We start from the raw sequence: 16,001 nt of genomic DNA, 5'->3' as shown, positions 1-16,001 counted from the left end.
TAAATATACTCTCTCATACTCTCATACACCTTTTGAACATCTGCACAAACATTCTTATATCCCAAGAAGTCTTGACCAACACCAGTGATTTACTACACATTCATTGAACAATCAATACAAAATATATCTATCTTGGAGGATAAAATTTGTATCCCACATTTTCCTTGCGCAACTTCCACTTGATTATGAGAAGGAGTGAGGGCTTTGGGACTGTGAGAGATCATCGATTGCAGAAGGAGAAATGAAGAAAAGAATGCCGGCTCTCTTGCTCCTTCATGAAAGTGTTGATATTATTTCTTTGAATCTACTAAATCTTCATAATAAGTAAGTTCTCTAAGAGGTTGCACTAGTACATTGGTTTTATTTCATAGCATATCATAACTGAGCACCACATTGGATCTGGGTGCTTCTTCAACTGTTAGAACCTTTGGCCCTGTGGACTTTTTAAAGCATTTCCACAGAAATCTATTTATGTATGAGTTTTTATTAACTAGTTTATTTGTTCATAGTTTTTTTTCCCCCCAACAATATTTATTTGTTTAATGAAAATCCCCACCACTGTGTCATTTCTACCTCATTTTAAGTTAAAACACACATTAAGAACCATATCGTTATAAATATGTCCTCCTCTACGGTCCAAACTTCAATCATCTGCTGCTATCAGCATTTCCTGGGTTGAGTTTCCTGTTTAACCCAACCACATTTTTAGCTCCTTCTTGAAATTTATGCCATTAAAAAAGACTCAAAGTGTAAGATTAGGAGTGGTCAGGCTGGAGATAAAGCTTTCGCTACTATATTTGTCTAAGACGGATCGATACATCCTCACACATGCACACAATTTATTGATTCCTGAGGAGAAATTTACCTTCCCATATGGCCACAATGGCTTCATTTCTGGATGCAGCTGTAGCTGTTTTTTGAAGCTGAACTTTACTTGAACTAGACCGTCTTTAGTTTGACTTTTCTTTGGCATTGAATCTGTGAGTTGATGAGTGGTAAAGCTTCTGTAAAATATATGAAGTTTCCATTCTGTAAACACAGTAAAAATGTAAAACACCATACTTTTTTTTTTTTGACTTTACCATCCCACAGTATAACGGCGCCACTAAAATCTAATAACACATGTATTAATCCAAGTCCTCCTTTGCTTTGCCATCATTGTTCAAGACAAGAACCCTCCTAACCAATCACAAAACTCTTTTCTTTCATGTAATAATGTCTTCATGACACTAATACCAGTGTTCCTCTTGAGTTGTTTATGTTGAGTTTGTCATGTCTCTGTTCTCTTTCTGCTGTCCTCATTCATCCGTGTCAGTTACTAAGAGACGTAAGGCTCACCTGAAGAGGCTCGACCGGAGATGGACACTAGGGGGAATAGTCAACCGCCAACAGAGTCGAGGTGAACACACATGCAATCACGCATGCCTGCAAGCACTCACCTGTGTGACCAATCTGCGTGGTGCGTTTGTGTGTTTGTGCTGGTTTACACAATGATTAGCTTAAAAATGCACACAAACACACTCTTTAGAAACCTAAACTCTCTTTTTGGATCCAACCTCTGGATCTGGCTCCCAAAGCATGCTGGGTGGCCTGTTTCATATGCAAGCCTTCATAAAATCTTTATTATACTTTGCTAGCTTTACGTCTCTGCTTGTGTTTATATGTGTATGGATTCAAAATAAGATAATTAAGGTTGTTTTTAGATGAAGAAAACAGTTTTAAAATAAGGCAGATAAGCTATTTTAAAGATTTTTTTAGGATGAAGACTGGTTTAGAAGAATATAATAATTCTGAAATATTTTAGTGTGATATATAGATTAGAAAAGTCATGTATGGCAATACAGTACAGAGTTGCAGAATCTTATTCTTATGTTATGTTTATCTGCTTACCCCAAGGGCATCCAAGATGTAGGTAACTTTGTTTCTTCAGTAGAACACAAACAAAGATTTTTAACACAAACCGTTGCAGTCTGTCAGTCATATAATTGAAGTGAATGGGAATCACGGCTTTGAGAGTAAAAAAAAAAACATACACAAACAAAACCAAATGAAACCCTGCGTCTCGTGACAATACATTGATGTGTAAAGACATGAAACGATCCGTCTGTGCAAGAAACTTAACAGTATTTATATCATTTTTTTGGTAACACTTTAGTATAGGGTCCAATTCACACCAATAACTAGTTGCTTATTAGCATGTCTATTATTAACATATTGGCTGATTATTAGTGCTTATAAAGTACATATAACGCATGACATCCCTAATGCTACCCAATACCCTAAACTTAACAACTACCTTATAAAATATTAATAAGCAGCAAATAAGGAGTTAATTGAGGCAAAAGTCACATTTAATGGTTAGTTAATAGTGAGAATTGGACCCTAAAATAAAGTGTGACCATTTTTTTTTTTACCCGATTCACTGAGTGCATTCTCAACAGCCATCATGTGACCCGTTGTCGTCTTAGGTCTTGCTTTATGCAGATTGCAAAATTATAAGTTCATTACAGCCACCTAATTCTCAAGTGGACCACTGACACTCCTAAAGGCGGTCGCACACCGGACGAGAAGCGCCGCGTCGCGTCGCGCCACATGTAGGACAACTCAAGGTATCGCACACCGGACGCGCACATTCTATATGCGTGAGCTCAATTTCTCAGCAAGATGGGAGAGTTTTAACTTCATCTATTATTATTATTTAAAATATATGATTTTAATTGATAAAAGCTGAGTTTTGAACGTTAATTAATGAAAAGAATCTGTGTCGTTATAATAAGTCTGTTATTGTTTTGTTGTATCTGTTGTCTAGGCAACTGTGCAGCTGAAAACGTAACCAAACACTTTTTAATGTTTTATTTGAATGAAACCAGTGTACTGTATTTTAATTTCAGTTTCAGTTTATAACATCTGGGTTTTTTAATATAAAACTATGCAGATGGCGCTCTGTGGCGCGGCAGAAATTTGAACAGCGTTCTGAGTCGTAGCTGGGCGCCGCGGACAGACGCCGAATGGCGCCGCCGGTGTGCGTACTCCCATAGAGAATAATGTGTTCGAATTTTACAGACGTGGCGCGACGCGACGCGGCGCTGCGCTTCTCGTCCGGTGTGCGACCCCCTTAATTGAGATAGTAGATAGAGTGTCAGTGGTCCATTTGAGAGATAGGTAGTGTTAATGCACTTAAAAGTCTGCGATCTGCAGTAAAGCAAGCGCTGACTGTTGAGAATGGGGGTAAGCAGATAAAAATCAATTTTTCATTTTTAGGTGAACTGTCCCTTTAAGACTGGTTTATGGAAGTTAGTACTGATTTGTGGCTTGTTTAACTGGTGGAACAAAAAATATGCCGGTCAGCAAGCTTGATCTTCTTACTTTTGTAATGACCAAATGACTTTTGCCAGTAAAGACAATTTAAAGAGATACTTCACCCAAAAATCTAAATTCAGTCAGGATGTCTAGTCTCCCTCATGACATTCTAAACCATCATGGAATTCTTTCTTTTGCAGAAAACCAAAAAAATATATATTGAAGAATATTTTTTTTTCCATACAACAGAAGTCATTGAGGACCAATGTTGTTTTGGACCCCTCTATTGACTTCCAGTGAATGGGCAAAAACATTCTTTAAAATTAAATAATTCTTTTGTTGGTGTTCTGCCAGAGATAGAACGTCATAATGTCGAATTCAGAATGCAGAATTCAGCTGAATTTAATAAGATCTGGCATCCTCTAATTTGGCTACATGTCAAATAATTGATATAAACAGTGCATAAACACTAAACTCGAGGTAGAGGATGAGTTGAATCACACATGAGGTTTGACCTTTCAAAATCACAGTGTTTGATTCTAAACACCCAGACCTCAAATGGGTATTAATGTCTAGACCTTTGCTGGAAATGTGTGTTTGTATGATGAGGAGTCTCCTTGGAGATCTGCCGTTTCATGTTGAGTCAATAAGAATGGACCTCCAAGCTTTAGAGTTGTAATTCATGCAGTTTTCCATTTGTGTAGCGTTGGAGTATGCTAACATACCATGGACACCATGAACATAGCTCTAAGTAGAGCATGCTGGATCTGGAATCGGTGGAAGCACATGCAAAGAGCTTTTCCATGATGCATTGGCAGGTGGATGAATGATAACCTGTCTGGGACTGGGTGAATATCTCCCCATACTAATAAGATATGAAATCCCAGGTCTTATGGGACGAGTCTGGTCAAACATCTGTTTTGATAACCAACACTAATCATCATTTTAACTGATATGCTGGATTGTTTTTCACAGGGACTTGTGTAGATTTGAAAAAAAAAAAAATCTGGTTTCAGATTGAATGTGACACTGTTACAGTAACTCTGTGGCTAGCTTTCCCTCATTATTTCTCCCTTACTTTCCTCTGCATCATTGGAGAAGTTGTTGGAAACTCACAGTGGAAAGTATAGAAGTAGGTCATTGGCTCGCTATGTGTGACTGCATTTAATCCTGTTTATTTTTTTTACTGTATACACACTATGAGTCAGAGAGCATTTGGCATTTGGTTAGCTTGTGTGACTTGTTAAAGCAAGGGAGATTCAGAAAGATCAATGTGATAGTTAGAATGATCTGTGGCCAGAATCTCTTTCTCTCTTTTAACTCATTTGTACATATAGCAGTGGTTTTTAGGTCACAGAGGCGGAGGGAGAAAATTCCTTTGTTGGTACATTGCTCCACAAGTGCATGCAAAACTGAAGTAATGTGTTCTGGACTCACCTGACTTTTTCCACCACCCAGAACAGTCCTTCATGCAAATACTGCTGACTAGTGGAAAACGTGTTTTAAGGCATTTATTTATTTTAAATGTTTTTTTTGGCTCTTGCATTTTTACCCTGACATCTCTCACTTCTGTTGGTCTTTATCAATCCACACTATGACTTTCTTCTGCGGAACCCGAATTCTCGAAAGGAGATGCCTGTGATAAAGTTTAATGTTGGCTGTAGGTCAGGGTAGTTTCTTCTCTGTCGTAAAGTATGTTCAATTATCAGATTTCCCAGCTTGTCGGCTGCTGGGAAAACATTAAGTGCGAGAGTGACTGCCCTGACCTCATGTAATCTGTTGTTGGCAGACTAAGTTATTCACTGCTTAGAAAAACTAGATATACTAGACATTCATCTCTTTTTTGTGGTTGTTTATGTATTTCAACACTTCTCCCACTACTAAAATATCTTTTATCAGCACTATTTCTTTTTCTCACTAAATCTAAATTTATAGCATTGCTCGGAGCAGACTGTAAGCTTTAGTCACAAAGGAAAAGACTTCAGAGTTTGATATGTAGATGTTAAACATAGATATGTTGTATGTAAACAGTGCTGAATGATGATTTATGTGAGCTTTTTTGGGAAGAGAAGTGCTTTATAGGATCTCAGGAGGGTTCAATGCGAAATTGAAGTATTTTTCTTACTGGGTGAATCTAACTAAACCTGTCCAGGTCATATTTCAGCACAAGGTCAAAGGACACAAGGCTTTGGAGAGTAATTTGCAGGGAGGGTGGTATCTTATGCATTCAAACAAAGCTAGATTGCTATTGCTAGCCTCTATGAAATTGCCTATACCCTACCTTTAATATATGCTGATTTAAAAAAAGATGTCCACATGCATTGAAGTAATTTGTATTTTAGGATGAATTATGGAAGAAAATTGTCATGATAATGTTACAGTGAAAAAAGTCTTTATATTCCTGAAAAGGTTCACATTTTCTAACGAAAAGCATTTTTTTTTCTTTTAACTTCTGATTGATTGACTCTACTAGGTATTTCCTATGGAGGCTTACCATTATTTTTGTGTCTCGGGGTGTGTTGCTCTAGTTACTTCAGTCCCACTGTCTCCTGGAGGATTTGTTAGTTTTAATATTAATGACGGATTGTGCGATGATTGTGTTATTTTGCCTGTGGTGAAGGGTGAGTGTTGGAAGGGTCTTACTGCAAACTTTGTGGTTTTACATCTGCTCTGTTTTCCTAAAGTAAAGTCCTAAAATTTGTATGTTTGAACGTTAGCATTTGAATCCATTTGATATCCTCCTTCAGACCGCATAAAAGGCATAGGCCCAAGTACAGGATAAAAAAAAAATCCTTCTCATTCTTTTTTTCCCTAATCTGTCTTTTTAGAGGAGAAATATGTCACTGTCCAGGCGTATAACAGTCAGGGAAAAGATGAGATCGGGTTCGAGAAAGGAGTTACCGTGGAGGTCATCCAGAAGAACCTGGAGGGATGGTGGTACATCAGGTAATCAATCTGGCCCTAGGTGCTGTTTCAGATGTGATCTTTTTTTCAATTTCCTCATTGCAATATGATATATATATCTACACATACAAGTTGTTTGAGCGTATACATCAGTCTGTTACATCAGTTTAACATAAGGGGGAGATAATGTGTACATAAATAGCAGTACAACTTCATCTTACTAAAAACATTATGCTGACCTCTAGTGGTCAGTATGAGAATGGCAAATTCATCGAGTTACACAATTTATTAGTATTTATTTAATGATTTATTATTTCCATATCTGGAAAAATAATACTGGTACTAATGTGTTGCAGGTATCAGGGTAAAGAGGGCTGGGCCCCAGCCTCATACCTGAAGAAACTGAAAGATGACCTTTCCCCAAGGAAGAAGACTCTGACAGGCCCTGTGGAGATCATCGGAAACATAATGGAGATCAGTAACCTCCTCAACAAGAAAGCTGTAAGCGAGAAGGACATTCAAACTGACGGAGAGGCCACCAGCCCTGAGCGCCACATCTCCAAAAGTGAAATCAGTTTACCTATCACACATGCCCTAGAGGCTGGAGTGGCACCCACAGTGGTCACTGGTTTGGGAATGAACTCTGGATCTAGTGCTGCCCTACAAGAGAACAAGAGCAGGGCAGAGCCGGGGTCACCTGCTATAGCCCGGGTGGCACCACACAGAGTTGAGATAGGTGAGTACAGAGTATTATATATATATATATATATATATATATATATATATATATATATATATATATATATATATATATATATATATATATATATATATATAACTTGAAGTATTTATTCACTTCAAAACATTTCTGACATAATTATAATTAAATTGTATTATATAATTTTCTAATAAAAATAAATAGCTATAATTGAACTAAATATATAATTTTATTTTTCTATTTAATTGTACAATTATATAGCCATAAATTATATAATAAATATGTTTATTTTCCTGTTATTTTTGCACATAGGATTTGATGCCATAGGTAACATTTATTTTTGGTAAACAGATGTTTCCTAACATTTTGTCCGAGTGTTGTGTACCTCGATAGTGACACATTCACTGTCTCTGTTGCTCAACATTCAGCCTGTAAACTTCTGTTTGTTTGCTGTTTGTTTGTTCTTGTGCTTACTTGTTTGTCTAATGGCAAATGTACAGTATACAACTGGAATTTTTTTTATAAAATAAATCCCATAGTGCTGTACCACTCACATTACTTGACTTTCATTCTTATTAATCTATTTTGTTGAGGATGGTGAACAGACTATTACTTCACTTTAACAGGTTCTTAACAGATGGCATATAATCCCCAAAATTCCTGGTGTTGGCTAAAACTTGCAGGTTGCAGTGACTGATGTGCTGTGTGCATGGCACATTGTGCTAAAAACCTAAAAAACAAAAAAGTCAAATCATGACATTTAAAGAGACTATGTTCATTTTAAGCTTCACATTTTGTTTTCTCACTGGCTATTGCTATCATTATTGTCAGTCATAACCAGGCCATTGCATTTCCCACACTACATTTTATTTTATTCTATGCTTGTTGTGAACGCATGCTTGAGTGTGTTGGAACATGTCTCTTAACTTCTCTCTCTTAATGAGGATTACTGATGGCACTGTAATCCAGTCTGGCTCCAATTTGACCTTTTTTGAAAATGCTAAAAAAGTTTTTGCGAAAAGGAAAACTGCAAACTAAACTAAATTTGATTAAGCTAAATTAATATTTGCTGGCTTGACCTGAGAGACAGATAATAAAATGTTTTGTATTCACTTGACAGGATCTCCAAACCTCAGACAGAAACCTCCTCCACGAAGAGATACAAATCTGGTAAGCAGACCAAAATCATTTATTGATATTTTGAATTCATAGAGAGGAGCATTTACTTATTAGCCAGTACTGTCTTTTTTTTAAATACTCAAGGCATTCCAGTTACCCAAACCTCCAGAGGCCCCTACTGTGGAAGCAGAGTACTACACCATAGCAGAGTTTCAGTCCAGTATCTCAGATGGCATCAGCTTCCGTGGAGGACAAAAGGCTGATGTAAGGCAGATACATTCTTACTATAAAATGTGATTATTTTATTTTTCAAAAACTAAATAGGAACATCTTTTGACTAATGAGAACATTTAAAAAAAGTAAAATTATACTGTATACAGTGGAGTCAAAGTGTTTCTTTAAACCTTAATATAAACACATTTTCAGGATTGTAAATTAAAAATGACTATTTCTGAAGAGAAATATTTAGGAATTTTTAAGGATTTTATGCACACTTTAATAATGCAAACAAATTTGTGACATTCATTGTAAGATAAGCATATTAATAAGTGGTAATTAGTGATGTTTGAAACCCACTGTATAATAAATATATGCCATTGTATTAAGTAAACGTAATATGTGGTCTTCAGGTCATAGAGAAGAATTCTAGTGGTTGGTGGTATGTCCAGATCGGGAATATGGAGGGCTGGGCACCCTGCTCCTTTATCGATAAACGCAAGAAGCCCAACCTGAGCCGGCGAACCAGCACACTTACCCGCCCTAAAGTTCCACCCCCTGCTCCACCAGTCAAGAAACCAGACTCGGAGGAATCACCTTCTCTGGCTGGCTCTGCACCCAAAGCTCCAGAATCTCCTACTCAGCGTGTCTATGAGGAGCCAGAATATGATGTTCCCGCCATTGGTTTTGACTCCGATCTGGACAGTAATCCTCCAAAACAAAAAATCAATAATTCCCCAAAACCAGAGCCCCGTAAGTTTGAAATTAAAAGCAACCCAGCAGCTGCCGAAAGAATTGCACAAGCTGGCAAAGCATCACCTTTACTAAAAGTGATGACCTCCCCCTTGAGGAAAAGAAACTCGTTGGAGAAATTGGAGGATGTCAAAAAGGAGGAAGTCATTTATGAAAATGAAGGGTTTAGGTTCTCCTCCAATGACTTTGCCAGTGGTTGCGATTCAGATACCCCAAGGAGTCTCACGCTGGGTCGTAAACCCTTTGGGGCCTCCTCTGGAGGAGGGAAGTCCCTCCGGAAAGTTACGCCGGATCTAAGCCGGAGTCACTCTCTTGGCCGTGCTGAGAGACACAGCCACAAGTCATCATCAGATGAATCAGGACGCAATCCCAAAAGAGAGCCTGTAATGCGAAAAGATGTTGAGATTCGGGTTGGTCAAAGTCCCTTAGCCAGGCCCAAACCAGTGGTGCGACCCAAACCTCTGCTTACAAAATCAGAGCCACAAAGTCCTGAAAGAATGGATATCAGCAGCCTACGCCGCCAGCTTCGGCCCACTGGAAGTCTTCGACAAGGCCCCATCCGTGCAGTACGTGGTGGTGAAGATTCCGAGACTGCTTCCGTTGTGTCCTCTGAGGATTCCGTCTCCTCAAGAAGTACCTCCGATCTCTCCAGTGTCTATTCCAAAGGTAGCCGAGGAGGGGAATCCGACCATGAAAGTGTGCTCTACAGGACCACAGATGCCTACGAACGGGCCCAAGATTCAGAGGTCAGCTTCCCAGCTGGTGTGGAGGTTGAGGTACTGGAGAAGCAGGAAAGTGGATGGTGGTATGTTCGTTGGGGCGATGATGAGGGATGGGCACCTACTTTCTACTTCGAGCAAGTCAAGCATACCCAAAACATGAGTTTACAAGAATCCCGTGATGGCCCTCTTGTTGATCTTGGTAGCGCCAACAAGTCCAACAGCCTTGAGAAAAATGAGCAGCGTGTTCAGGCCCTTAACAACCTAAACCAGCAGAACCTGAGGAGTATGAGCAACCCTAGTCCACCAATCCCATCCAAGCCACCAGGGGGTTTTAGCAAACCAACCACAATGCTAAACGGTTCAGATGTACGGATGAGGAACGGTGTCCGTCAAGCAGCAGTGCGACCGCAGTCAGTGTTTGTATCTCAACCACAGCCTCTGAAGGACACCAACATCCACACAGGGTCTTTGAGAAGAAATGAATCACTGGGTGCAGGTGACCACTTGAGGTCCACAGGCGGCGTAAGGCGAAACTCCTCCTTCAATACTGTTCGACCGCAGGTGGTGACTGATGTACGGGTCAGGTCTGGGACCACCATTACAGCACCCGCCGGAAGTTCAAGCCCCTTGATTACCCAGAGAAACGGAATACCAATATCTACAGTTAGACCCAAGCCCATCGAGAAGACACACATCATTCACAACAACCTTCGAGAGGTTTACGTTTCTATTGCTGACTACCGGGGCGACGAAGAGACCATGGGTTTCTCGGAGGGCACTAGTCTTGAAGTTTTGGAGAAGAATCCAAATGGATGGTGGTACTGCCAGGTTCTCGATGGCTTACAGGGACGTAAAGGCTGGGTACCATCTAACTACCTGGAGAGAAAAAAGTAATTCCCCCAAAATGTTTTAAACATGCACAATTGTAATCAAAATGTAAAAAGACGAACTGACTGAGGGATTTTTGGTTTGAAACGAGAAGGACAGAGCCTTTTAGAAAGGAGTTTACATTAAAACTAGACTAATGCAGGTGAATGTTTAGCAAAATACCTGCCGTAACTTTATGCCAAATGGGTGCCTTCGTACATCTTTCACCGAATGTTAAGAAGAATCGGTCAAATACCAGTGAAGCAACGAAAATACCAAACTTCAACTTAGTGCCATAGGCCTACAAGTACAGAAAGCAACAAACTTATTTTTGTTACAACAAATACCAGTGAAAAAGACCATTTCAGCATAGGTGCATAGCCAAAAGTGCGAATCCAATCTTAAGCACTTGTAAACAAGAAATTCCTGTTTAAAAAATTTTGAACAAAAAAACAAAACAACGTCAAATGTTCTCTTAGCATTGAGTGTGCTCAAAGAAACAAAGCATAATGTTTTTTAAAAAACTGTTCTTTTTTATTGTTTTGTGTTGATGTTGTTGCATTATATCTTCCTTAGAGATGTATTTCTGCTTTCTTGTAACATCCTAACACATCAAAAGAGTTCACCAAGTCAATCATCCTGTTGCAGGTTGTTAATGTTTAAGTCGCTTTTGTCTTCCCCATTCTTTAAATATGCACAGGCCAAAATGAATAAAACATTTTAAAGGAAAATAGTTTGTGAAAGCTACATGCATAGATCACCTCATGCCCACTTAATTATTGGGTTTAAACCCAAGTTTAGTTTACAAAGTGAATTTTTTTAAATTAGGAGGGTAGGCAGCTTGAGAGGACAGGACTTTAGATATTGCTGCTCTGTGTGTGCTAAATCTGTTCATTCAAGAAATCAGGACTGGAAAATCTTTTGTTTTGTTTAACATTTTATCCCAGGGAAGTAGTGACATAACATTGAGCCCAAAATGTGACCACACCCCAAAGAAGATTTACAGACACATTCGGTAGTTTGTTTTAGAGTTAGTATTTATTTTGTGGCTACAAATAAATACAGTGTATTCAGCAAAACCTAAACGAGGTTTCAGAACTGAGAACAAAGTATATTTAATTGTTATATCTGGAAGCACTTGATTTTTTTAACCCAATGAAAAGCACATTAATATGCAAGGATAGTTTTTACATTAACGATATTGCTGGGCAGTATTGAATCTGAAGTTAGACAATAAGCAGTTTAAACTACTATCATAATGTTTCATTTTCAACAAAGATATTAAAATGAATTCACAAACTTATCTTAGTCCATAGTCCAATATCTAATTCTCTTCTTTATAGATGTCTGAGCTCAATGATTACTTCCCCTTGTTCAGTCAAATAATATTCACTAACAGCATCAAACAGTTGATGTTCAAGACTGCTGAAATATTTTTTCTAATGAATAGTGTGAGCTCTTAAATGAGTTTGACACTACTTTGATTTAGTTTTCTGCTGGACAGTATTTTAGTGTTAAACAGTTAAAACTTTAATTACCTGCTAGATTGCAGTTATATTCTATTAAGCAGAATTTTTTTATTTTGCCTTTTTGGTTGTTGTTGTGATCACACATGGACAGTAATGATGAATGAAGTTGTTCATTTTAGTTGTGAATCAATGCATTTTAGCTTTTTCTTGAATACACTGGTTTAAAGAGGCAGTGTACTTCATCAGCATATAATTTATTTTTTGTTGTATTTATAATTTTTTTAATTAAAAAAGTTTTTAATACTGTATTGATGCCATTTAGTTGTAATTTGTCACTCTCTTTTAAAACTTGAAATTCTTGGTAGTTCTGTAGTAATTGGCTACTACTATATTCTAAGCTTTTTTTCCTACCAAGATAATTTTTTCTGTAGGCCTCTGTTAATTAGGCAGATGAATAATCTCCTACACTCTTAAAATTGGAAGCAGATTTTTTAAAATAATTCTTGTCAACATTTTTCTCATTATGTGGACATGCTTTCACATTGCTGTTATGCAATATATATATATATATATATATATATCTCATAAATGCATTTTCAACCAAGCTGATTGCTGCACCTTTAGCAACTATGGACACTTCCTTTCTCATTATTGTTCCACATATAATGCCAGATTATAAAAAAAAAAAAAAGTCATCCTATCATGTAACATCATCCTATCACTCCCAGATTTTTTTTTTTTTTAAATTGACATTACAAAAAAAATCGGATTATTAATCTATCAATTCTAATTAAAAGCCAGCAGTAATTGGGAATGATCAAATGACAAAGTTTTATAATAAAAACACCAGGGCTCTGTCGTTATATAGCATATATGTGGATCCCTAATTGTGACTGGACCAAATTTGATTTTATTGTTTTATTTAAATGCCATCATTTAAAAGAATAAATAAATAAATGCAATAATGGGATTTTAAAGTTTAATTTTTGTGATTTTGTTTTTAACTTTCAAATTTGAAAATGAAAATCAAGCCATTGCACTCTCATTTACAACTCTCTGTTTGACGATGGCATTATAGAAATGTGTTGATTCACTACAGCGCAGCGCTTGTGATAGATGTTGCTAAGCTCCATTAACAATCTTCTTTTTCTTAATTTGCGCCTAATTTACAAGGGAACTGTTAAGTGTCAAACTAGTTCTTATATTACTTGTGTATCTGCTAGTTTTGTATTATGTGTTCTTTATTTATTTAAATTGTAATGATTTTTTTCAGGAACAGTATTTTGTTTTACTCTTTCTTTTTTCAGTATTTTGTTTTACTTTTTTTTTCTTTTTTCTTTTTCTTTCTCCTGTTCACTTTTGACATTACTCAGATGGAATGAGGAAATGTGCAATACAAAAACAGGCATCTCACGATTAAGAACCATAGCATTGGAGAAATCTTTGTTTTTACTTAAAATTCGGATAATTTTATGTCAAATAATGCCTGGTTTTATCCAATCGTTTTTTTTTTGTTTGTTTTTTTCAAAATATATCAATGTGTGTTCAAATACAGTATGTTATGCTGAATGTTAAAATGCCCTGATAGATGAACACCTTCTGCCAGCCAACCATGACTTGATTTCTGCATTCATTCTTTTTACCTACTGACCCGCATCTTGCTTTAAGGGGTTTAATGACTTCACAGACCCATGGTAATCAATATGATAATAATAGGGAAGCACGGGCATGTCTAATTCTCTGAGGCATTTGACAGATCAGTCTGTCAAATTACAAATTTGAGATGGTGGGGCAAATCTGCAGCTATATAAGCGCCACACCACACACTGCCAACTTCTCTACATCCACCCGCTACATTCCACTGTTACCATGGCAAACTTTATCCTAAATCCCAATCCACTTGCATACTGTAACACTGACAGATTTCTTTTTCAGTTTTGGTTAATCTAACATGTTCATTTTTAGCTTTAGATTTATTCTGAATATACAGGTTTAACTTTCCACACCTTAAACTCAAACTCAAACTTATGACGCCATTGAATTGGAATGGTTTTACTGAGAGTCTGAACATAAGAACTGAGGTTTTCACTTTGGTTGAAAATGAGGAGCGTTAGGAGTTTCTAATCAAGAGAAGTTTTTATGAGAGTTGAAATGTCTTTACCTTTTCTTATTTAAAAAGGCCCTCTCTGATGTATAGTAGGTTTGCTGTAGTTTCTTGCTTAATGCTGTTTTCTTTTCTGTTTTCCTTATGTGTGATCACATTTAAATATTAAGATTTTATGTTTATATGGAAGAATGTATGGGATGCATTTATTGGAATGTTCCAGGTTCTGTGGAATGATGTTGAAAATGATTTCAACCAAACAAATCTCTTGAGAAAAATGTAACTACTTCGTGAGTTATAGTGATTGTGTATGTATTTAGGATAGAAACATGAAGTTCCAACATAAAGATCTGTGAATTTGTATGATTTTAAGAAGAAGAAAAAAGTTAGCAAGAAGGTCCACCTTCGTGTATTCTAAAATCAAGTGAATTTGTACCACATGATTTGTATGAAACTAATGGTTTGTAGAAAAAAGTTAGCATGAAGGTCCACCTTCATGAACTTAAAAGGTCCATGAATTTGTATGCTCTTCATGTAGAAAAGTTATCATGAATGTCCAAAATTTTGTGATTTTTAGGAAAAAATAAGCATCAAAGCTCCATCTTTAAGAATTCAAAGATCCATGAATTCGTATGTTGTTCATATGGCAACATACTTTTTTTTTTTTTGGCTAAATCTTAGAATGAAGGTCCACTTTCGTGATTTTGATGGTCCATGTATTTGAAATTCATACTGAAATGTACATGCTTTTGAGCATGAAGATCCACCCATAAACCTATCCAACCAGATTGTACGAAAAAATGTCCAAATCAAATTATTATCATTATAAATCGCAATGGCCGGTTGGTTTTCAAAGTACAAGACACTTATTATTGAACCTGGAACATCCCTTAAGCTCCTGAATCGAAATAGAAGAATGTTACGTTACGGAAATAAGATTGTGGGTGTATTTTTCCTGTTTGTTTGGTGTATTCTGTGGTGGTTTGTGTACGGGAGTTTTTAAACGGTGGAAAGTGAAGGTGAACAGAGGGAATGTTTGTTTATATGTCTGGTTAGAAGAGAATGCAGTCAGGTAAGGTTAGACATGATTAAACCTCTCTAATGGACTAGAAGAAGTCTTCGCCGTGGAAAGAAAAGCAAGTCTTTTTACGATAATTAGCACTTCAGAGAAGCTTCCCGCTAACAGCAGCTCATTATGATGTCACAGTGGCACTGCATTGTCATAACAGCACTAGTGAGGCGCAGTGTTCTTGAAACACACTAGTTATTTCTGTTGAAAAACGGACTGCAACTTAATTCAAGCGAGCAGCCTTGTCTCCAAGGCCATTGTTTCTCAAAACAAGCCTTAGTGCTTGAGTACACATGCTGAGGTTTAGAAACTAGCAAATGGATATCCACCCCAGCTCGCCGCTGCTGCAAACGTCTTTATAACAATTAAAAAGTTGCTGACAGAATGTGTAAAAGAATAGGACCGCTCGTCTCCAGCACACCCACCCACAGTGTGAGGAGTACAAGCGTGACGTGAAATCACATTACCCAAGTGCTCGGTTAATTACAGATGCTTGAGAAGAGCGCCGTGAATACAAATGTCACACTGATTGTGGATGTCGAGCTGCCGGGGGCTCGGATCAGATGCCGAGATAGATTGATCGTGTCTTTAATGGCTCACAGCATGTCGAGATGTATTAACATCTTCAAGAGGAATCATTTGAGCTTCCTGCGTCAGCGAATGGCTTGATTTACTGGGGCGTCTAAATGTCGTGGTTGGTGTACGACAAAAGTTGTACGAATGTATGTGATCGACTGCATCGGATGTCATTTACAGGGCT

At 37.4% G+C, this 16,001-nt stretch overlaps 1 protein-coding gene across 1 annotated transcript in view; it reads left to right on the top strand.

Annotated features, from left to right (window-relative positions):
* The window catches only part of LOC113098159 (SH3 and PX domain-containing protein 2A-like), an 82,496-nt gene extending 70,971 nt beyond the window's left edge, over positions 1-11,525 (top strand). The window contains exons 10-16 of the mRNA XM_026263112.1: positions 1,316-1,399; positions 6,129-6,246; positions 6,561-6,940; positions 7,235-7,249; positions 8,043-8,092; positions 8,186-8,305; positions 8,671-11,525. Of these exons, the coding sequence (XP_026118897.1) occupies positions 1,316-1,399; positions 6,129-6,246; positions 6,561-6,940; positions 7,235-7,249; positions 8,043-8,092; positions 8,186-8,305; positions 8,671-10,626 (2,723 nt within the window). The 3' untranslated portion in view covers positions 10,627-11,525. The remainder of the gene's footprint in view (positions 1-1,315; positions 1,400-6,128; positions 6,247-6,560; positions 6,941-7,234; positions 7,250-8,042; positions 8,093-8,185; positions 8,306-8,670) is intronic.
* The last annotated feature ends 4,476 nt before the right edge of the window (positions 11,526-16,001 follow it).

The sequence above is a fragment of the Carassius auratus genome, unplaced genomic scaffold (assembly GCF_003368295.1).
Source record: "Carassius auratus strain Wakin unplaced genomic scaffold, ASM336829v1 scaf_tig00216435, whole genome shotgun sequence".
NCBI lineage: Eukaryota > Metazoa > Chordata > Actinopteri > Cypriniformes > Cyprinidae > Carassius > Carassius auratus.
The sequence above is the reverse complement of the archived record's forward strand: the minus strand, read 5'-3'. Positions and strand labels throughout refer to the sequence as shown.